A 22,357-nucleotide genomic window follows, 5' to 3' on the forward strand; every position below is an offset into this window, starting at 1 on the left:
TTTTATTATTTAGATTAATTTTATTATAAATATGGCAAAAGTTTTTTTTTTAACTTTATAGTTTTTTTAATAATTAGTAAAATTTTTACTTTTTTTTTAGTCCCCACAGGGGACATGGACTTGCGATGCATTGTTCGCTCCTGCATTAAAATATAATGCCATAGCATTACATCATCTTGCGATCTAACAAGCATTCTATGAAGGCACGCCACAGGCATGGCTTGATAGGCAATTTGCAATGACAGTCCTGGGGCTTTTCAAAATGCCACTGGCTGCCATGGCGACCGCATGGCAACCCACAATCATATTGCGGGGGGGGGGGGGGGGGGCAGTGCAGGACCCCTGAACATTGGTCCGGGCATTTAAATCTCGCTGTCATAATTGACAAGGGCATTTAAAAGCTTAACAGCTCTGTCGAGCAGGCAGGTGCTGGTGGTAAGAAACAGCCGGCACTCGTGTCATATGGAGCGTTCATACATACCTCGAAGCTGCAGAACGTAACTGTACGTCCTGTAGTGTTAAGTGGTTGAATTCCACACCAAATATGTCAATTTCCCTACAGAGTTTGGGCAGATTTTTTCCGCAGCGCATAGACAAGTATTTAAAAATCTCATCCATTTGCTTGATACTGTAAATGCCACAGATTTTCCATGCAGATGGTTTGCATGAAAAATCAACGAAAAATCTAGCCCATGTAAACATGACCTAAGGCCAGGTACACGGGAACATATTTGTGTGCGCATTTTTGATATGTTTTTGTGCAGTAAGTGTTGCATATCTGCGTCCGCAACTAACTTTACTGTACTTTTTATGCGCAAAAACAACCAAACATGCCACCACTACTGAAATTAGTTCCATATGTTCTATTTCCCTTCGGAAATTCACAGGAAAATAGAGCATGCTGCATATTCTTCTGAATTGCACACGCAAAATACACGCAAGTGGACAAAGCCATTGAAATGAGTGGGCTCTCTTTTGTGTTTTCATGTGCAAATATATCCATGTAAATAAGCCTTAAGGGTCTGTTTAAACAAAACAACTGTCGAACACTTTAGCGCTAGGCAGTTGTACCAAAGATTATACTCCCTGTGCGTTCACACAGCAGCGATAAGCCTACCCCGGATGGATGCGGAGCGCGCTGGTGATCTTACAGCCAAGGATGCACGACGGCCGTTTACAAGCGCCGATTATCATCATGGATTTATGCCTGCCAGAAATGTTTGATGAACAGCGGGTGAAAGAATTATCGCTCGTCGTTCAGTCATTGGCTGTGCCTACGCTGAACGTTTTATGTTCGGTTTTGCGAGAGCAACGATTAACTGAATGCTAATTGTTCTGAGTACGGCTGGATGCAAACTGGGCCCGATATCACACTTGACAACGTGCGTTTTTCCTGTGGAGGCGAAACGATATCAATTCAAATACGCCTCGCATCCCTTCCGTGAAATTGTGATCCCCAGGTGTGTTTCAGCGCGTCAATCGGATTGCAAGGGTTTCCCATCGATTTCAATGGGAAACATCACATTGCATGGCATGCAATGTCTTATAACCCATTCCTTCCATTTGACGTAAGGGTACATCATGGCAGCGGGGTACTTCCCGCAACTGGACGTCCCCTTACGTCATGTGGATAACGCGAGATCATAAGCGATCTCGAAGATCCAGCATTGGGAGCCGGCTATCACTGTGCTTCCCGCTGTTAACCCTTTCCCTGCTGTGATCTATGTAGATCGCAGCATGGGAAGGGTTCACATGTGATGTTATCGGGCTCTCGCGATATAATCGCAGACAGCCCGTCTGGTTGCCATGGCAACAGAACGCCAGATATCGGTGTCCTGTATTGCCACTGCCTATGATCGCTGTAATAAGCGATGAGGCATTGCAGGAGAGAAGTCCTGCAATGCCTTATCATAGCGATCAGAGCTGGTATATAGTGTAAGTCCCCCAGAGAGACACAAAAGGTGTGAAAAAAAAATCTAAATAACGTACAAAAAATAAAAATGTAAAAAAAACAAAAAACCCTTTTGTGGCCTTTTTTTTATATTGGCATAAAAAAATCCCACATATTTGACATTGTTGTGTCCGTAACGACACATACAATAAGTTGAACACGCTTTTTATCCTGCACGGCAAAAAAAAAGCTAAAAAAAACCCTGCTAAAAAAACGTTAAAAAAAAAGCTAAAAAATAAAAACCCAATAAAAGTGATCAAAAAAGCTGTATGTACCACAAAATGGTACCAATAAAAACTATAGCTTGTCTTTCAAAAAATAAGCCCTCACAGAGCTCTGTCCATAAAAACATAAAAAAGTTACAGGACTTTGAATGCAGCGATTTAGAAATTTTTTTTAAAAAGGGGTGTTTTTATTGCAGAAAAGTAGAAAAACCTAAAAAAAAAAAAAAAAGAAAGAATTTTGGTATCCTTGTAAATGTACCGACCCGCAAAAAAAAAATGTATTGTGTTACTTATGCTGCATAATTAACGTTTTAAAAAAAAAAAAAAATGTAGGGCAGAATCGATGCGTTTTCCCTGCAATAAGAGTTTTACGATATAGTCAATGTACCCAAAAATGGCACCAATAAAACCTACAGTTCACCACGCAAAAAACAAGCCCTTATACGGCCGCGTCGACGGAAAATTTAAAAAAGTTACGGCCTTTGAAAAATGGAGATTAAAATCAGCCAAAAATCGTTGCGTCCTTAAGTCCAATATAGGCCGTGTCCTTAAAGGGGTTAAAGGTCCTACTGAAGACAATGGGCAAAGTACTTCAAGGAACGCCGAACGATAGAACATGCTGCGAATGCTTTCCTAGTAGCATCGCTGGGAGGCAAAAATACATTTTTATAAAAAAATTCTAAAGAATGGAGTTCACATTTGCGCAGGTTTTGTGCTTCTCACATTTTCGCCCATGTAGCCTGAAAGGACCTTATGGGAAAAATTGATTGCAGGCGGTCTGACCACCAAGACCCCCTCCATTTCTGGGGTTACATCTCACAGTGGTAGTCACAGACACGCCTCTCTACAGCTATAACTATGGGACACACCAATAGCAGCAGTGGGGGTCCCACCAGTCAGTAAGGTATCCCCTAGCCTGTGGTAACTTGCTGCACTGGGAAGACCCCTTTACATTACACCATCCCCATCTGTGAGGAAGCCATACACCTACAACTCCCCTCATGAACGCGTGGATTAACCAAAAGTACATTTCAAAAGGGGATAAGCAGCCGCAACACACCCACTGCCGCCGCTTATTTCCCCTCACCACAGCGGTCGGCACGGCGCAGTCCCCACAGCCGCACTAGCACGGACTTCCCGCGCAAAGTTCTCTCAGACGAGCGCGCGGGGCAGAGCACGCCGCTGGTGACGTCACCGGTCTAGGTTTCGCTCTTCTGCCTTTTTGTCCTTCGGCGGCTGCCGTACCGTAGTTCTTCAAACAACATGGCGGCCTCAATGTCACCGGCGCTTAGACAAGTGTTGTGGCTTCAGAAAGCAGCGGCCATTGTCACCCCAAGCAGGTAATAGAAGGGCCGTGCGGTTGTGTGGTAGCTCGTCTGTCAGCCTCCTGTCACGGGAGGGGGATGAAGTGTCCGTGTAGCACAGAGTGCTGGGTGGAATATGGTATATACTGTACATCACACCTGCAGTTACCTGTTGGTGAGAGGAGTCATGTGATCACCTGCAGCGCTTGAATGCACGTAGGTACAACTGGATACAGTCCTGCAGCGTTCTGTATCTGCGGCCGGTGCCACACGAACATTTGCGCTAGCGATACGCAGTGAATGGATTGCAATGGGTTCATTCGCATAGGTATATTTTGTGTGCGTGCGCAAAAGTATACACCGCATGGTTGATTTTCCTATGCTTTTGCGCACGGAAATAGCAGACCTTAATTGCCTATTTCAGTGAATGCGCGAGCACAAAGTACAGTAAAACGCGCAAATATGTGGCGCAAATGCACTTACACCCTTTGATACCGACCTGATTTAGTGGTTACCGTGACAACAGTGTAATATAAGAACCGATACAATACGGTTTGAGTAGAATAACGAAACAATGTGCAAACGTTGCCTGCTGGCGCAGTGGTGTGAGGGCAGCACCTCATATTGGGCTTTTCTAGGTGCAGAGTTGCCCTGAGACGTCGTTGTTGTTCTCTGTTGTTCCTCCGCTTCTCTAGTTCCCGATTCTGGTTTCAGCAATCCAAGATGGCCGACAGACAACCTTCAGGTTACCCAATCCTCACAGTGCATTAGTAGTTTTGGACTACTAATGTGCTATACCTGCTCTGTGATTGGCCAGAACTCGTGATTAGCACTGACCAATGGGAGAGCAGGTGAGCTTAAATCCAAGTGACTCCGACAAGTGAGCGATTCTCGCTGTGTTGGGTCCCGTATGTACACGGGGTGGCCGTCACCTGTAATCGGCCCTTTTAGCGATCACGCAGGCAACTATTGGCTCGTGTAAAAGCCCTGTTAGGCCGACTTCACGTCACCCACACGGGCGATACGCAGTGATCTGCGCCAATTGAAAAGATAGACGTTTTGCATGTCCTCTCAGATCAGCGGATAGCGATTGCGATTTCCACAAATGGATTTAAAATTGCAGTGTGTTCTATTTTTGTGCGCGATCTACATGGACGGCTGCCATGGAAGTCAATGGAAGCCGTTTGACCCGCAGCTCATCCGTAATTGACAATGCACATAGGCTGCGGGTGCCTGCGTCATCGCCTAGTGACAGCGCAGGGAAAACGAGCGGTGAGCCGCCGCGGTCATCTGCTTTAGAGAAATGACCGGTACGCAGGGTCACCGGCCGGGGTCAGAGCCCGATTCTGATGCAGGCCTCCCTCAGGCCTTACGCTTGGACATGGAGCTGATCTGCGGGGGATTTTGGTGCAGATTTTCGCCCCTTCAATTCCATTTCAAATAAAAAAGTGATAATAGCTCAGATCTCTGGTCTTCTCCTATATGAGCTCTGTGAATTGTTCTGTTATTATTCTGTAAACCTCAATAAAAATGATTAAAAAAATAAATAAAAAAGTGAAATCTGCAACAAAATCAGTGATGGTTAGAATACGCTATTTTAGGGCGTGGATGCACCCCAAAAAGAAAAACTTTCTTTGTAGCCCATAGCAAGCAATCGCACAGCAGTTGTCACTATGAGAATGAAAGCAGCGCTGTGATTGGCTCCTGTGGGCAGCAAAGACAGATTCATAATTTTTACCCTATGTCTATCAAACCAAGATACCTCTCGGTGATGCCAAGACGCGTCCACCAGGCTGGCGATTGACTCCGTGTGCCACAAGCATATTCAGTTGGATGTTGTTTGCTGCTGCTTCATGAATACTAGTGAGCGGGTTTATTTAAACAAGTAAACAATAGTTATTATAATGAACAATCAATTTAAAAAATAATCAAGCCCACCGGACCTGACGTCACCTGATCTCTTGTGGGGTTACTGAAGGGCCACAAATAGAGTTGAGCGAACGTACTCTGTCGAGCTTGATGCTCGTTCGAGTATTAGCGTACTCGATGGTGCTCGTTACTCGAACGAGCATCAAGCCATGTTCGACCCCGCCCCAGGTTTTGGTTCCTCCCCGCTGTGACGTACCTGTTTAGGCCCTTCCGCGACGCAGCGAGCGTCATTGGCAAATTTTTTGGCTGCCTGGAGAGAGAGAGCCATCTGGCGTCCCACATACAAAAATGCTCGAGTCTCCCATTGTAGTCAATGGGGTTCGTTACTCGAGTAGAGCTCTCGGATTTTACGAAAAGCTCGACTCAAGTAACGCGGACCCGAGCATTTGGGTGCTCGCTCATCTGTAGCCACAAACAATTGATGCCTTCAAAGATGTGAAATGGGGGCAGGTTGCTGCCATAATTTCTCATCTAGACTACTGTGTTTCCCCGACAATAAGGGTCTTATATTCATTTTTGGTCCAAAAGATCTTTTCTCTCTTTTTTTTTTTTTTTTTTTTTTTTTTTTTTTTTTTTTTTTTTTTACATGTATAGCTGTCCGAACACTAAAAATAATGCCAGGACTTATTTTCAGGGAAACGGGTACTGCAAAATCCTTCTATGCGCTACTCATGTTTTTTTTTCGTTTTATGTGGTTGTAACGCTTTTAGGTAGCATTACGTTATGTCCGTTTCCCTTCAGCTGTATTTTGTTTTTGGCTTATATGCCACTTAAAAAAAAAAAAAAAAGTTCTAAAATGGCACATAGGAGGTATAGTGCAGAGCAGGCCTACGCATTGCAATGTTCCAGAAGTTCTGGTAGCGATGCCGAAACTGCGCTGGAGATGGAAATTCTCACTAGTAATGCCGCTAGCCCTGTGGTCGTTGAAGCAGTTGTTGAGTTGTCAGGGCCGAGTACTGCGATACCTCCCGCAATTGCCCAGATAATATTGGCATTAATGGAAAAACTGTTTGGGAGCTAATGGTGCCGTTCTTGCCCAAGGGGTACCACATGTTTGCAGATAACTACTATACTAGTCTCCCACTATTCAAATCACTACGAGCTGCAAATACAGGGGTCTGCAGGACAGTAAGAAAAAGAGTGGTGTCCAGGCGCGTGGAAAGGAGGGCGCCGTACGCGCTTGTAAGTGACCCACGTGTCACCTGCAGTCAAGTGGCACGACAAAAAGGAGGTCTACATGCTCTCGAGACAGACTGAGGACGCAGAGGAGGACTTCTGTCTTGTGTACGCAGACACCTTACCAGCCATAAGGGAGAAGGCAAGAGAAAACCGTCTTTGTTGCAGACTACAACACATGTCCGACCAGGTGCTTGTGGCCATAACTGTTGAAGTGAAAGGCCAGAAAATGGGAAGTGATCTACCTTATTTTGATCTCTACCTATAACGCCTACGTGCTATACAGGGAGTCCCCTGGAAACGCTCTCCTTCCAGCAGTTCCAGGAGCGCCTTCTGTGTGAGACCGCCACACTTCAGCAAGCTTACAAAGAGATGCGAAGACTCAGAGTGCTCCTTTCTACACCCCATCCCTGCCATTGAGGTCAAGAAATACCCCCCCCCCCCCAAAAAAAAGGTGTTGACTTTGCTGCAAGCATAAGAGGAGGAGGAGCGATGCCTGTTTTTCTTGCCTCATGTGCCCATCTCAATCGGGACTCTGTAACTACCCCTGTTTTGAGATATACCACACAGTTTTACGTTCTTACATTTTGTCTAAGATTTAGGGAGCGACAAAAGGAAGGGGGAAATTCTTTTTAGGGAGTCTATTTTTTTCTGCACAAATGGGCAATGGGGCTTGGAATTTATTCAGTTGTGACCTGAAAGCCAATGGGTGTTCCCTCCATCATAAGCCTAGTCATGTGTCCTGTAAGCAGAATGGGGCTACAATGGGGGTGGTGGTGGGGGGTGTTGTTGAACACAACTATTACAATGAAATTGATGTGTATCTCGTCAGTTTCCCTGCTTTATGCAAAAAAGTCTTGAAATTTACGTATTTGTGAAGAAATAAGTAAATATAACTTTACCTGTTTTTATTAAATCCTGCAAGAAACTGGTGTCAAAATGCTCAGCTCACGAGTAGATAAATTTGTTAAGGAGTCTAATTTTCAAAGTGGGGTTATTTGTGGGGTTCTCCATGGTTTTAGCAGTTCAAGGGCTTTACAAGTGTGAAATGGGGGCGGAAACGTCTTCAATCAAAATGTCTGTCCTGAAAGCCACCGGCTGCTCCTTTGGGCACGTTGTGCATACAGACCTAAGATTAGGGCCACAATGGGTATGTTTCTGAACACAGAACAAACAGGGTAGCCATTTGGGGGTGCAAATCCTCATTTTCATGTGTACTAGACAAAAAAAACTCTTTAAAATGACATATTTGCAAATATTTGAAATTCTATGTTTCCTCCTCTAAAGTGCATTAACTCCTTAAAATAAAAACTGTGGGGTCAAAATACTCCCAACACCCCTCAGGGAATACATTAAGGTGTATAATTTTTTCTAAATGGGGTCATTTGTGGGGGTATCTATCACTCTGACACCTATCAATCTCTGCAATCTTGGCTTGGGGCAGGAAAACAAAATGTCCCTCAAAATTTTAATAATTAATATTACATTTGTAAGTCCCCTAAAGTTTTTGAAATGTGCTTCCAGAATAAAGTAAACAGAAATTGATGTTTCCCCAAACATCTGTACAGTATGTTTGCGCATATTTGACATAAAGCGGTTGAAAATATGGAAAAAAATGACAAAAAAAATCTGCAATTTGGGCGTTTTTAGTAAATAAACACATTTTATCAGTCTATTTTTATTAGCTAAGTTAAGTACGCTGCACTGAACCTTCAATTATTTTGATGGGGCGTCTCAGGTGATCATTTTAGCGAATTATTTCTAATGCGTGCTAAAATAAACGATGTATGTTCTAATTTTGTGTATTCACCGCATTTTTGATACACTATATCACCCATTGCAATGATGGGTTGCAGTAAAAACGCTGTACAAAATGCTGTTCTAACATGCTTGTGTGAGAGTGGCCTTACAGAGTTATTCTATCTTAAAGTGACACACAACGGATTTCCGAAATTTAGCCTGGTCATTAAGAGGTAAACAGGCTTTGTCACTAAGGCCTCCTTCCCACGAACGGATTTCCGCCGCGAATCCGCTATGTTGCCCGCAGCTATTAGGTTCTATTGAACCTGATAGCTCAATGCTTTTTGTGCCGAATTCAACCACGGAATTCCGCAGCGTGAAATCTCCCGTCCTCACCCGCAGCATGCTCTATTTGCCGCGGGTGTACGCGCCGACGGCTTCCATTGCAGTCAATGGAAGCCGTCCGTTCCTGCTAGCTTCCGCTGTAGCACAGCGGAAGATGGCGGGGAAGCGTCATGCGGGAGCGAGGACGCTGGATCCGCAGGTAAGTTTGGGGTCTCCTGGGGGGGCGCCGTGACGGGCTCCGCCGCGAAATTTCGCAGCGGAGCCCGTCACGGCCGTGTGCAGTTGGCCTAAGGGGTTAAAGCTGCACTGTGATTGGTTGCTATGGGCAGCAAAGACACTTTTTGTTAGCTGTCATAAATCTGCCTACATATCGGTGATGCAGAATACCAGCCATACTTGTCTTTACTATTTGGCCCTCAGCTTTGCTACTTTGGTGGCATCAGAAGTGTATATGTAGAATCTCCGTGGACGTCCCTGTTACTGCGTGATCCTCATCCATGTGCCGCTTTAAGGGACCTTCCACACTGGCAGAATATTTCCATAACTTGTAGCACCTATTCCCCATGCCCAAGGCCGCCTCACACATGGTGTATTCGTCGCTGGCTTTCCACACTGGAAAATCTACAGCCAATGTACACCAAATCCACCCCTAATGGTGCAGATTTGGCTGCATTTTTAATTGCAGCGTTTGTGTGAAGGCGGCTTAAACGCAGATTATGATGCGAAACGGTCGGCGGAATTCTGCCCTTTTTCGATTCAGCATCCAAATCCGCACATTAGAGATGTGGCTTTTGGTGTGGAATTTTCCACATAGCGGCAAAGTTTGCTGCAGTGTAATGGAAATCCTCTCTGCAATACTCCCTCCACCCCGTGTGAGAGGTCGCCAAAGAAAACATTTTACCTTATCCCTACCAATTGAAAGATTGACTGACCTCTACCAGGGTCCTCCTGCGGCCTCTTCGCAAACTCTGGTTTGAGGAATAGTTTGTGTTCTCTGCGGTGTCTCATTATAGACCTATCAGTAGGTCTCCAAAGGCTGTGAACCGCGCTACAATAAAGGGCAAGTGGCGGTGGTATTCGAAAAGCGCTGGGCTACTTTGTTTCTGGTCAGCTCCAGCAAGCCTAGTTCGCATGGTGTGGATTTTTAGTTTTTGTTTTTTTCAATGTTGCTGAAATGTAGAAAAACAGATTTCTCCAAACTGCCTGGCCAAAAATTGCATTGTAAAACAACTGCGTTTTTTCTCCAAATGCCTGCATTTCATAAACCCCCAAAATATCCAGAACAAAAGGTATTTTGGCAATTTTGTAGTTATTAGTTCCTTGAGTCTTCTGGTACAATCTCTTGTGGACGTGAATTGTAGGGTCAGTTTTTTTTTCTCTACTGCTTTTTTACAGTTTATATTTTTTTTTGTTACAGAATAGTGAATTATACAATTTTCTAATATACATGTATTTAAGATTCTGCTCCCATCCCTTTCTTGTGCAGTGGCCCCATCTGCACAGTAGAACGGTGTAGTCCATAGACTGGACTGTCCATAGTAAGAGACGTTAGTCATGTGACCCCTGGTGTTCATCTCACACTGATCAGGTATGTAATAGGTGAATAGTTGATTACGGAGCAGCAGAACTCGCAGTGTTACTACCTGCAGCGTCATCATGCCTGCCAGGGTCTGTGGAGAAGCCGCGCTTATATTCTGCTCCCTGGTTTCTCTGTATGGTGGTTTTCCTTTTTCATTGATTTTATTAATCCCATAAAAACTGCCTCCTTTTTTTTTCTCCTATTTTTCCCCGCTCTACTTTCAATATGCAATTTTTTTTCCTGTACTACTTTTAAAGAAACTAGAAATCTTCTCCTCTCTTCCCCCCCCCCCCCCCCCCCCCCCACCATGTAAGTTTAACATCGCCGGCAGCAGGGAGCCCACACCGCAGGGGGGACAGACAATGACAGCCCCAGACCGCAGGGAGACCACTGCGGCACGGGACAGTCGCTGATATGCGCCCCCCGCACACTGCAGTAGGACAGCAGGGACACGACAGCAGGGAGGCAACAGCAGCGGTGGACTGTTAGTGATGGGCAGCGGCTGCAGGCACCAGGAGGAGGACAGCAGGGAGGGCACTGGCCAGGGGACAGGCGGGTAGCTGCAGTTACTGCGGTGGAGCGGTGCGCTGGCTAACACACAGCACGCATCACTCATATGGCATGGCGCTTCAGGCAGAAATCCACTGTAGCAGCTTCTAGGACTTTGAGCTATTCTGCCAATCGAGAGCCAGGGGTGTGATGGGCGTTCCTCCATGTAGCCCTGTCAAACCCCTAGTTTCTGGTGGCGTCAAGATACAAGAATACTGATAACATCATCACCTGGAGATGGTTTTTTTTTTTTTGAGCAGTTAAAGGGGTTGTCTCGCGGCAGCAAGTGGGTCTATACACTTCTGTATGGCCATAATAATGCACTTTGTAATGTACATTGTGCATTAATTATGAGCCATACAGAAGTTATTCACTTACCTGTCCCGTTGCTAGCGTCCCCGTCTCCATGGTGCCGTCTAATTTTCAGCGTCTAATGTCCCGATTAGACGCGCTTGCGCAGTCCGGTCTTCTCTCTGTTGAATGGGGCGCTCGTTCTGGAGAGCTGCTCCTCGTAGCTCCGCCCCGTCACGTGTGCCGATTCCAGCCAATCAGGAGGCTGGAATCGGCAATGGAACGCACAGAAGACCTGCGGTCCACCGAGGGTGAAGATCCCGGCGGCCATCTTCACAAGGTAAGTAAGAAGTCACCGGAGCGCGGGGATTCGGGTAAGTACTACCCGTTTTTTTTTATCCCTGCATCGGGTTTGTCTCGCGCCGAACGGGGGGGGCTATTGGAAAAAAAACAAACCCCGTTTTGGCGCGGGACAACCCCTTTAACTTTATTAAAAACAGCTGTTAAGGAAACCACAGACACAACTGTTTCCAGGTAATGATGATGTTAATAAAGTCAACTGAAAAAGAGCCATAACACCGAGGAGACGGGGAGAAGAATACAAGAGCTGCTTCTCCACAGACGCTGCAGGTTGTAACACTGTGAGTTCTGCTGCTCCGCAATCTACTATTCACCTATTACATACCTGATCAGTGTGAGATGAACACCAGCGGTCACATGACTAATGTCCCTTACTATGGACAGTCCAGTCTATGGACTATACTGTTCTACCAATGCAGATAAAGGCCACTGCACAGGTGTAAGAAAGGGATAGGAGCAGAATCTTAAATACATGTATATTAAATAATGGTATGATTTCCTATTCTGTAACTATATCAATAAACTGTAAAAAAAAAAAAGCAGCGAACCCCTTTAGTATCGCAGTTATGTTTTTTCAGGCATTAAGTATCTCCAACAGTTTTTTTTCTAATGACTTGTGAATGAGGGTTGAATGGCTGAGAAGTATATTACATAATAACCCTTCGAGTCGTAGGACTAGTATGAGTAGCCTTTCCCCAGTTCATGAATTCAGCAGTCGTAAGAGTTCGGTTACTGAAAAGTTGACCCTCTAAGGCCTCCTTCCCACAAACGGATTTCCGCCGCGTAATTCGCGGCGAAAATCCGCTGCGTTGCCCGCAGCTATTAGGTTCTATTGAACCTAATAGCACAATGCTCACGATGCGTAATTCCAGCGCGGAATTACGCACCGCGATTTCTCCCGTCCTCACCCGCAGCATGCTCTATTTTCTGCGGGTGAGGACGGGCTGTACGCACTGACGGCTTCCATTGCAGTCAATGGAAGCCGTCCGTTCACGCTATCTCCCGCTGTAACCAGCGGGAGATAGCGTGAAAAAACGCTTTCCCGCCCACCGCCGCGCGTCATCTGACGCCAAATGACGCGGCCGGCCGCGTCACGTGACACGGCCGGCCGCGTCACGTGACACGCTCGGTGACGCGGCGGTGGTGGGCGGTGACGGGCGGTGACGCGGCGGTGGTGGGCGGGGAAGCGATTTCACGCTATCTCCCGCAGGTAAGTATAGGGGCTCTGGGGGGCGCCGTGACGGGCTTCACAGCGTAATATTACGCGGCGGACCCCGTCACGCTCGTGGGAAGGAGGCCTAAGGAGATTTCTTAGAAAAGCTTTTTATTCTTGTAAACAATTCTATTAAAAACATCTCACTTCTGGAGCGGATGTTATAATTGGGCTCATGTTCGGGTGTTCGGTGACTTGGACTTGGTAGGGGGTCTTTCAGGACAACCCAGAAGATCGCTGTTTAAAGGGCTGTTTTCTGAGCTACGATTAAGACATATTTGTGTATGTCATAACCTTCACCTGGATGCATGACAAGAATTTCAGGGGTTTTGTCCCCATGGTATTACTATTCTTTTTGTGAAATTTTACCCAGCACAGCAAGCACACAGCTTTAGCTTATAAACTCAGCTCTAGTGTGGTGCCTTGGACCTGTTCATAGAGGGACACATGTATAAATTGGGAAGAGTTTCGTAGAAAGAATTGTCATGTATGGTGTTTATTATAGTGTGTTTTTGGATTTTCATAGGTTTAAATTGTACAGTAGAAACTATGCATAAAAGGTAAATCAACTGTCCCAATTGTACATGAAGTAAATCAAATACCAAGTCGGTATAGACAACCTGAAAGAGAACCCAGATATAAATTGTTGAGGCACCAAGGTCTGAGTGGAAATCAGTATATAATGTGGAAAAGAGAGTAAGCAAAGAAACAGAAGATAAGAGAGAGAGGAATGGGGCTAAGATTCACCTGCTAAGGGCTCATACTATCAAAAAGAAACCACACCTTGATTCCCTTGTGGTTGAAGATGATTTATGGGGACCTTATTCTTTCTTGCGGTCATTGAGAACACGGAAATATTTTTCGTTGACTCTACTTCATCACAACAGATGGGCATTTCCGTGAGTGGACCACCACTTCTCTGGGGACGTTTGTAAGGAGCTTGTTAAAGTAACCCATTATTACAAAGTGGAACAGCACACAGTAATGTTCATGCACTCCCATGATGACTACAGTCACAATTCTCACGTTATGCTTGACAAAGTGCTGGTGGCCTGAAAGCTTGCTGCTTATAAAGCCGGATTCAGATGAGCATATTATGGCTGTATTCCTGTATCTGTCATACGGACATGCGTCTCAGCCTGCCCATGGAGCATACATACTGTGGGTCCGTAGCAATGGGACCCCTTAGGACATGCACCGCTTTCCCCATTATCCTTGGGTCTTAGGAGAAGTGCTGCCCTCAACTTGTGTTCTACAATAAAGTAAGGGCCAAATCACACTAGCATTATATGATTCCGCTGTTAGGCTCTTACTTAAGGCCCGTTTAGACCCGACAATTCACGCTCAAAAAACACTCAAAACCGTCTTTTGAGCGAGAATCATTGGGTCTAACTGCACTAACATCGTGCAGTTTTCATCAACGAATCGCTGATCGTTCTCTTTCAGCATGCTGAAAGGCAATGATCAGCCTTATCAGGAATTCACAGCGGGATACAGCTGAAACTATTGTTTCAGCTGTATCTCGCTCAGTGAACACAGCTGGGGTATGAAGAACACAGCGCTCCAGCTGTGTTCTGCATAACCCGCTCAGAGCGCTCAGCTGTATACCAGCTGAGCGCTTCGAGCAGAGAACAGCTGGATGCAGAAGGCAAGCGGCCCTGCTTGACCTCTGCATACCCTGCTCCGAGCACAAAGTGATTGCTCAAAACTTTAGCTATCAACTTGCTAAATGCACACAACGATTATCGCTCAAAAGACCTCTTTTGAGCGTTAATCATTGTGCCTAAACCAGGCTTTAGGAGCCAAAAAAGTGGTAAAATTGGTAGTGCCAGATCTGCAACATGCCAGATAGACCCCATTGACTATAACGAGGTTCGTCTGGATTCTGTTATGCTCTCCTGGAAAATCCAAGAGAGCATTAGTGCTGCATGTGGTGCAATATTCTTTAGGATTCTACCAGAGGTCTGCGACAAAGGCTTTGAATGAAACCTCTGTCACAAATTAGCCCAAACCCGTTGTCCACTTCATGGTTACCTTCAGTGACCAAGAGTAGGAATGAGTGGAATCTGATCCAGAATTACTTTGCTTGGTCATTTCCTTCTTGCAAGAACATACTTCTGGACCTGCATCCTCTAAAACATGGGTGTGCATCCTTTTGGAGTCTCTGGGCCACGGGAAACAAGACAGGGCATCACCCTCCGCACAATCCCCTATAATCCACCACTGTGCCGCCAAGCAAACCTCATCATCCTCCAAATAACCCCACACCAAACTGCTGTTAGCGCCTGCTTCTGCACATATCTGGACATTGAAACCCGTCCAAGCTCACATGCAGTTCGCAACCATGGGCCCTTTTCTGACACCATGGGAGGGATGCACAGCATCGCTGGCCAAGATGAGACCACCATCTCTCATCCTCCCCTTGATATTTGATAATGGGGGTCAAGACTTGGGAGGGCAGAAGGAGAATCACCGTAACACGCTGGAGTCGGAATGGCTGAGAGAATCAGACAGTTTGATAAGCAGAAAGTGCCGCCAACTGCCTCATCTTCTGGCCGGCCCTCCTCCCCTTTGCGCCACATTCCTAACAAGTGGAGTGTATTTGATCGGTGACCATATCGAGCCTTGCCTAAAAGCATTTTTCTTTAATTTGTCGAAAATATTTCGTTTTGTTGCCTTGTTGTTGTGTTGTGACCTTTCCAAGATATGGAATGTACAAAACTAAGAAAGAAAAAACACAAATCATAATTTGCTCCCCCCCACAGTGTTGGTTCATTGCGCACAATTGTGTAATGATGGTTGAACTCGGTCAAGTAGTAATGGAGGTCTGATGAGGTGGCTGCACAATAAAACTGTCACTCTTAATGCCTCCCAGTTTGCCTTAATTGTATGTATACGAGCCAAATTAGATGCATAAATCATGTGTTTACATATTTGACAATAGCATTTGAAGGGAAGAAGAGCAGAGTACATTCTGCCTCTACAAAGTATTCACCCCCTTTTGGACATTTTTTGTTGATGTGTAATCGCATTGAATCACAGAATAAGACACACTGTGACAATAAATTACTACCCATTCTTTACAACTGGACAACACCTTTAAGTTTAAAAATGTAAACTATTGATTGTCTAGCTGCCATCAGCGGCCTCTGCTGCCCAAGATCCTCGCCCAGCAGCTGTTCACCAGGGTGTTGTGCTTGTGTGTTGAGTTGGCTTTTGCAGCAAGCAGACAGCTCTGTTCCCGTTGCGGTGGCCAAGCTTGTTATCACAGGCAAAGTTCCGCTTTGTGAATGAGAACTTTGTGTGCAATACCAGGCCAGGCCACTGCAGTGAAAACGGAGCTGTCTGCTTCCTGCAAAAGTCAGCTGGGCACACAACCACAGCAGCCCGGTAAAGAGCTGATCAACAAGGGTCTTGGTTGGTGGACCTCTGCTGAAGAAGCTATCAATAGTTTACAGCTGGACAGTTCACTTTATGATACAGAGCACAAGCTCAGACGAAATTTGCAGTGAGAGAGAATTTCCCTAAAGGTGGCCTTACACATTAGCTAGTAGTAGGTTGATAGTTGAACCAGCAATCATCTGGCGAAGGATTATTATATAGATGCAGCCATACGTATTAGTCTAGACTGACCATTGCCATACTTCAAACTGGCCACATATGTTCAGTGACATTGGACTAAAGAAGAACAATCTTTTCACGGTGCACCAGACGTTTGTGTCACGGCCAACCTCACCACATACATTGAAGTACCAGCGTCTTTGGATGAAAAGTTTAACGATTCCCGACTTCTTTAAGTCAGTTACGCTCTTTCATTGTCAGGTGAGGTGTCTGTCTATTGTTAACGTTTACCTGACAAATGATCGCTTTGGTTGAAAGGGAACATTTTGCCCAATTTTAACACTATTTGGTTTCTGAGCAAGGATAGAATGCTTATCAGTAGTGTAGAAATAAGCTGGTTCTCTGACCGGTGATTTTTCACTGTTGTAGAACTGTTTTCCTGTTCCGTAAGACGTCGGAAGCTAAAATATAGCATCATTGTTTTCAAGAGTCGGGACACACATTTTTTGATAGAAAAAGAAACCTGTTCCTTTAGGAAATCTGCTGCAGTCTAACTTTTAGCATAAAGTATATGGCTCTTGCATGGTGACTTTGGCCACGACACAGATTGTAGGGCCAAAAGAATACGGTGTAGTCTTGCAGCATCACAAAATAACGGTCGTCACTGTGGTCATATTATAGTCACAAGTTGCCGGAACGATCGCAAAAAATCCAAACTTGATGGATTACATAGATTGTTGAGCAATGCAATTCAATTGACTTCCATTACTTTGTGATGTCACAATGTATCCCTAGCATTAATTTTCCCTACTAATGATATTTTCCCTATCCAACTGCTGAGACCCCCAACGATCCTGAGATCTGTGTGCCCCGAATCAGAATGGAGCGATGGTGCGCATGTAATAACACCGCTCCATTCACTTCTGTGGGAAGGAGGGAAATCAATGTATTCTACAGTCTGCCACAACCCAACAGAAGTGAATGGAGTGATGGTAATGCATGCACACCACCACTCCATTCTCGTGGAGGATTTAGGCCTCCTTCCCACGAACGGATTTACACCGCGTAAATTCGCGACAAAAATCCGCTGCGTTGCCCCCTGCTAGTAGGTTCTATTGAACCTAATAGCTCAATGCTCACGGTGCGGAATTCCACCGCGGAATTTCGCACCGTGAAATCTCCTGTCCTCACCCGCAGCATGCTCTATTTGCCGCGGGTGTACGTGCTGACGGCTTCCATTGCAGTCAATGGAAGCCGTCCGTTCACGGTATCGCCCGCTGTAACACAGCGGAAGATAGCGTGAAAACGCTTTCCCGCCTACCGCCGCCGCGTCATATGACGCGGCCGGCGCGTCACGTGACACGGCCGGCCGCGTCATGTGACGCGGTGGGCGTGTCACATGACGTGACGGCGGTGGGCGGGGAAGCGTCCTCACGCTATCTTCCGCTGGTAAGTATGGGGTCTCTGGGGGGCGCCGTGACGGGCTTCACTGCGGAATATTCCGCAGCGGAGCCCGTCACGCTCGTGTGAAGCCGGCCTTAGGGCTTGCAGATCTCAGGATTACTAGATGACCCCTTGCCTGGAGTCTCGGAGATCAGATGTAATCTGCAATCTAGCAGCAAGTGTTCAATTTCCTTACAGCACTCCCACAGGGGAAATAAAGTATTACACAGTGTCCATTTAAATTCGTGGTCTGTGATACGGGATTGGTGCACTGAAGTGAGCAATGCTTTTTTTAACTGCTCTTCACTTTGGGCAAGAGATGTAGATCCTGAATAGAGGACCCCCTGTAATACCTCAGAATTTCTTAAAGGATGTGCGAAAGTCGGTTTTCGAAACTGGACAAGCTCTTTTATTTTAGATGCTGTATAAAGTTGCAAAGTGAAGGAGATGATGACCGCTAACCATGTAGCCTATGATCATTATGGGAACTCATTGGTGATATAAAGTTTGATATATCGACTGTTAGATGATAATGTGCTCTGACTGCATCTGATCACCACAAAGAACACGTTATGGGAGAACACATTGTTATATCTCCGGCATCAGTAATTACTGAGTACAGTGTGTGTACAGGGGCTACTCTTGGTCTTTTTCTTGATTGACTGCATGAAAATCGCAGTTCTTATTATTATTTACTCACATCCAGCACATTCCAGCGGTTTAGAACGATGAAAGCCGGGACACGATGTTCTCAACGCTTGTGCTGATATCTCACTTCACTCCATTTCTCTCTTCTTGAGGAGTGGGGAGTTAAGAGGGGGGTGAGCTGTAAGCTGCGGCTTACCACCAACAGTTATCGTGGTGGCATTATTGTTTCGGCACATAGCTCTGTATGTTTCAAAAACAATGACCCGGTCTGTCGTTGTTCGTACTTGGACACCTGCAACTTGAGTGTTGCGTTCTCCTCTATTTTAGCTTCAACCATGTTAGTCAAAAGTCATAAGGTTCTTAAGCTTTTAACCAGCCAAGAAAGAGTCGAGAATCTACAGTAAGGCCCTTTTCACAAATTTTGCATCCTGTGGTTTTCATTCGTAATCTGTGCCGTTGTTTGTATGACACTGACTTTTCCACCATGTGTAAACCCGGGTTATGGTAAAAAGTGACGTCACTTATTTGATGCAGATTTCATATCAAAATAGAAATCCGCTCAAGAATCTGCGGTCAAACGATTTCTGAGATTTCTCTTGAAATTTGCATGGAATTTTTCCAACGTGGATTTAGACCGTATGAATGCCCTTAACAGATTTTGAGGCAATTAAGAAATTGTATATCAGTTAATTTTAAGTTAAAGGTGTTTTCCATAATAGTTATTTTTTTTAAGTTGCCCATATTTAAAAAAGAAAAGACCCGTAGTCACCCCTCCCAGATCCCTGCACTTTCAGCTCCGTTTAAGAGCCTATATTGTCTGACACAATGTGTATCATCCCCAAACATCAAGTATTTCCAACAAGTCATGGTTTCTGATGCATGGAAACTAAAGAAAACCCCTCTAAAGGATTAAGGAGGATTGCCCAGGATAAAAAAAAAACGTTGCGGCTTTCTTTCAGAAGCCGCATCACACCTGTCCATGGACTGTCTGGTATTGCAGCTCAGCTCAATTGATGTAAATAGAGAAGAACTGCAGTACCACGTACAACCTGTGGACAGGTGTGGCACTGTTTTAGAAAGAAAGGACAGTTACTGCAGGACCGTTCAACAGCATGTAATATATCGCTCTACATTACCAACCATGTGGGTAAATAAGGTGTTTACCCAAAAATAAGACCCTGTCTTATATTAATTTTTGCCCCAAAAGAGACACTAGGTCTTATTTTTCGGGTAGGTTTTATTATACTTACCTATAAGGCTCAGTCCAGGTCCCTCTCGCTGCTCTCCACAGCTCCAACGCACTTAGCACAGTCTTCAGCTTCTCATACAACATCACTTCCTGGTTTATGGTATTCATAAATCCCGCCTCCAGGAAGTGATGGCTGTGATTGGTTTATCCAGTGCTCCATTGATTGGCTGAGCAGTGGTGGAAAAACCAATCAACATCCATCATGTTGTAGAGGCGTGATTTATGAATTCACAGCCATTGCATTGGTTCATCCAGCGCTGCATTGATTGGTTGAGCAGCGGTTGAAGAACCAATCACAGCCATTGCTTCTTGGAGGTGGATTTTCGAATCCCGTAACCCGGAAATAATGTACAAGTGGCTGAGGACTGCAGGAACCGCTCGAACTTCTAGAGGGCAGCGAAAGGGACCTGGAGTGAGCCTGCTTAGTAATGTATTCTTTTTTTTTTTAATGTAGTGTAACTAGGGCTTATTTTGGGTAGGTCTTCTTTTCAGGAAAACATGGTACCTGTAAACATTTGACAGACCCGTAACTAATATTGACTGTGCCATGCTGTGCAATACTGACTCCCTGATCATGTCACCGGGATTTGAAGGGCCTTGGCAACTACTGTCATTCAGCCTTGGGGATCTTTGAGACAATTGTGGGGCGGTCCTTCCATGTTGCCTATTGTTGACAGATTTTTTTTTAAGGATAAGGCCCAATGCCCACGGACAGAAATTCAGCGCAGAATTTCCACCGTTGTACAATGACATTGGATTGCATTAGTTTATGCACGATTTTACCATTGACTTTAGTCCACAGCAATATAGAGCATGCTGCTTTTTTTTTCCCGCTCGCGGAATACACAATTCAGAATTGCGGGTGTGAACAAAAAAGTGATTTAACATGATTTTCAATGCACACTTTTTGCCGCGGATCCTCTGTGTGGATTCTGCAAATTGGAATCCGCCCGTGTGATGCCGTCCTCATCTTGCAAAAAGACTTTATTCAACAGCTACAAAAGAATGTAGGAAGCTATTGAATCTAGAAGAAAAATAACTAAATTGCACCCTCAGGCCCCTCACACTGCTTGAAACTCCCCACTAAAAGCTGCAAGAATTGGCTGGTATGGGAGTGGCCCTAGGACCAATTAACAGGGGCGGATTTTTAGTCTGTGTGCTCTCCATGTATTACAGACAGGCGCTGGTCTGGGTACAGAAATTGCAGCGTGTCCTATTTTCGTCAGTTTCGTGGACAAGAATCGGCCATGCTGTCCACCGCCCGTGGTAATGGACGGCATATGGAATGTGCTGTCTAGGGATGAGCGAGCGTACTCGGAAAAGCACTACTCGCTCGCGTAATTTGCTTTATCCGAGTATCGCGGTGCTCGTCCCTGAAGATTCGGGTGCCGGCACGGAGCGGGGAGCTGCAGGGGAGAGCGGGGAGGAACGGAGGGGAGATCTTTCTCTCCCTCTCTCCGCCCGCTCTCCCCTGCTCCCCGCTGTGACTCACCTGTCAGCCGCAGCGGCACCCGAATCTTCAGGGACGAGCACAGCGATACTCGGATAAAGCAAATTACTCGAGCGAGTAGTGCTTTTCCGAGTACGCTCGCTCATCTCTAGTGCTGTCCCATGCAAGTTGTGCCCGAGAATCAAGCTTGTGTGCAGCCGCCCCTGCACAGTGTTATACATCAGTTTTAGGCCTTTGTTGAGCTTCCGGTTCAGTTTGAACTAATTCGGACTGAACCGAACGTTTAGCCGAAGTACAATTACCCCCCGAACCGAACTTGTCAAAGGTTTGCTCATCCCTAGTCAGTATGATTACGGTGATGCCCAATTTTTAACTGGTCTCTGTTATGGTATGCTAATTTTACAAAATAACCTTTAATATTGCCATATCCAGAGATGTATGTCAGTCCTATGTAGACCTCCAAATCAGTCCTAACTCTGTAATACCGTATACCTAGCTGTTTTTGCACTAGATACCGGAGCAGTAAGTAAATGATCCCATATTGTATCCTCTACATTTGCACTGGGTGTTTTTGGGTGGGTTTCAGGTTGTAAAGTGAATAGATGGAGCGGCGTGCCAGCTTGTCAGTGCCTGCAGCCATCCAGTCAGAGTGCTATGTGACTACTACAGCGCCGCGATCAGGTGTTCTTTCTAGTATGTGCCAAGTCTTGCATTTATGTATTTTCTGCAAGTTACAACATTAGTGGAAGGAAGTGCACATTATTAATATGTAATTAAATTATGTTACCTGGCTTGATGTCTAAAACATGGCTTCAGGTTTGGCACTGTACTTCCTAGAAAGGAGGGGTTTACGTTCCCTTAACCATTCTTCTGCCAAAAGTCTTAAAGGGGGAACTGGCGCACCAGAAGTAAATTTGCTTTCTATGCTTTCACTATTGCAGGAATAGTTGTTCACGGGGAAATTCTAGTATTTTGAAAATTTAATTATTTAAATGTTTTTCTTTTACTTCTCTATTTTAGAGTTTTATACTTTTTTTTTTTTTCCTTTGCAATTGCAAACCGTTTAGAAATCATTATGGAAGTTGCAAATTCATACTGATATTCCTTGAATCACATATAAAATCTTTGCATGTATTTAGCCTGACTGAGCAAGCTGTTCCCCTGTGCCATTTAAAGCATATATGCCGAAAAACTTTTGTGACCCCACTTGGAAAAGGAAAAAAAGCTTAAAGGGGTTGTTCTCTTCAAGGAAAACTTTGTAATACCAACCCTGGCCACTGCAGTGGAAACGGAGCTGTCTGCTTCTTGCAGAAATCAGCTCAGTGCAAGAGCACATTGGCCTGGT

The 22,357-nt window shown here is 45.3% G+C and overlaps 1 protein-coding gene across 1 annotated transcript in view; it reads left to right on the top strand.

The window, feature by feature from the left end:
• The first annotated feature begins 3,368 nt into the window (after positions 1–3,368).
• The window catches only part of NDUFS4 (NADH:ubiquinone oxidoreductase subunit S4), a 129,311-nt gene continuing 110,322 nt past the window's right edge, over positions 3,369–22,357 (top strand). Inside the window, exon 1 of the mRNA XM_066602732.1 lies at positions 3,369–3,515. Within this exon, the coding sequence (XP_066458829.1) occupies positions 3,439–3,515 (77 nt within the window). The 5' untranslated portion in view covers positions 3,369–3,438. The remainder of the gene's footprint in view (positions 3,516–22,357) is intronic.

Source organism: Eleutherodactylus coqui, chromosome 5 (assembly GCF_035609145.1).
Source record: "Eleutherodactylus coqui strain aEleCoq1 chromosome 5, aEleCoq1.hap1, whole genome shotgun sequence".
NCBI classification, from domain to species: Eukaryota; Metazoa; Chordata; class Amphibia; order Anura; family Eleutherodactylidae; genus Eleutherodactylus; species Eleutherodactylus coqui.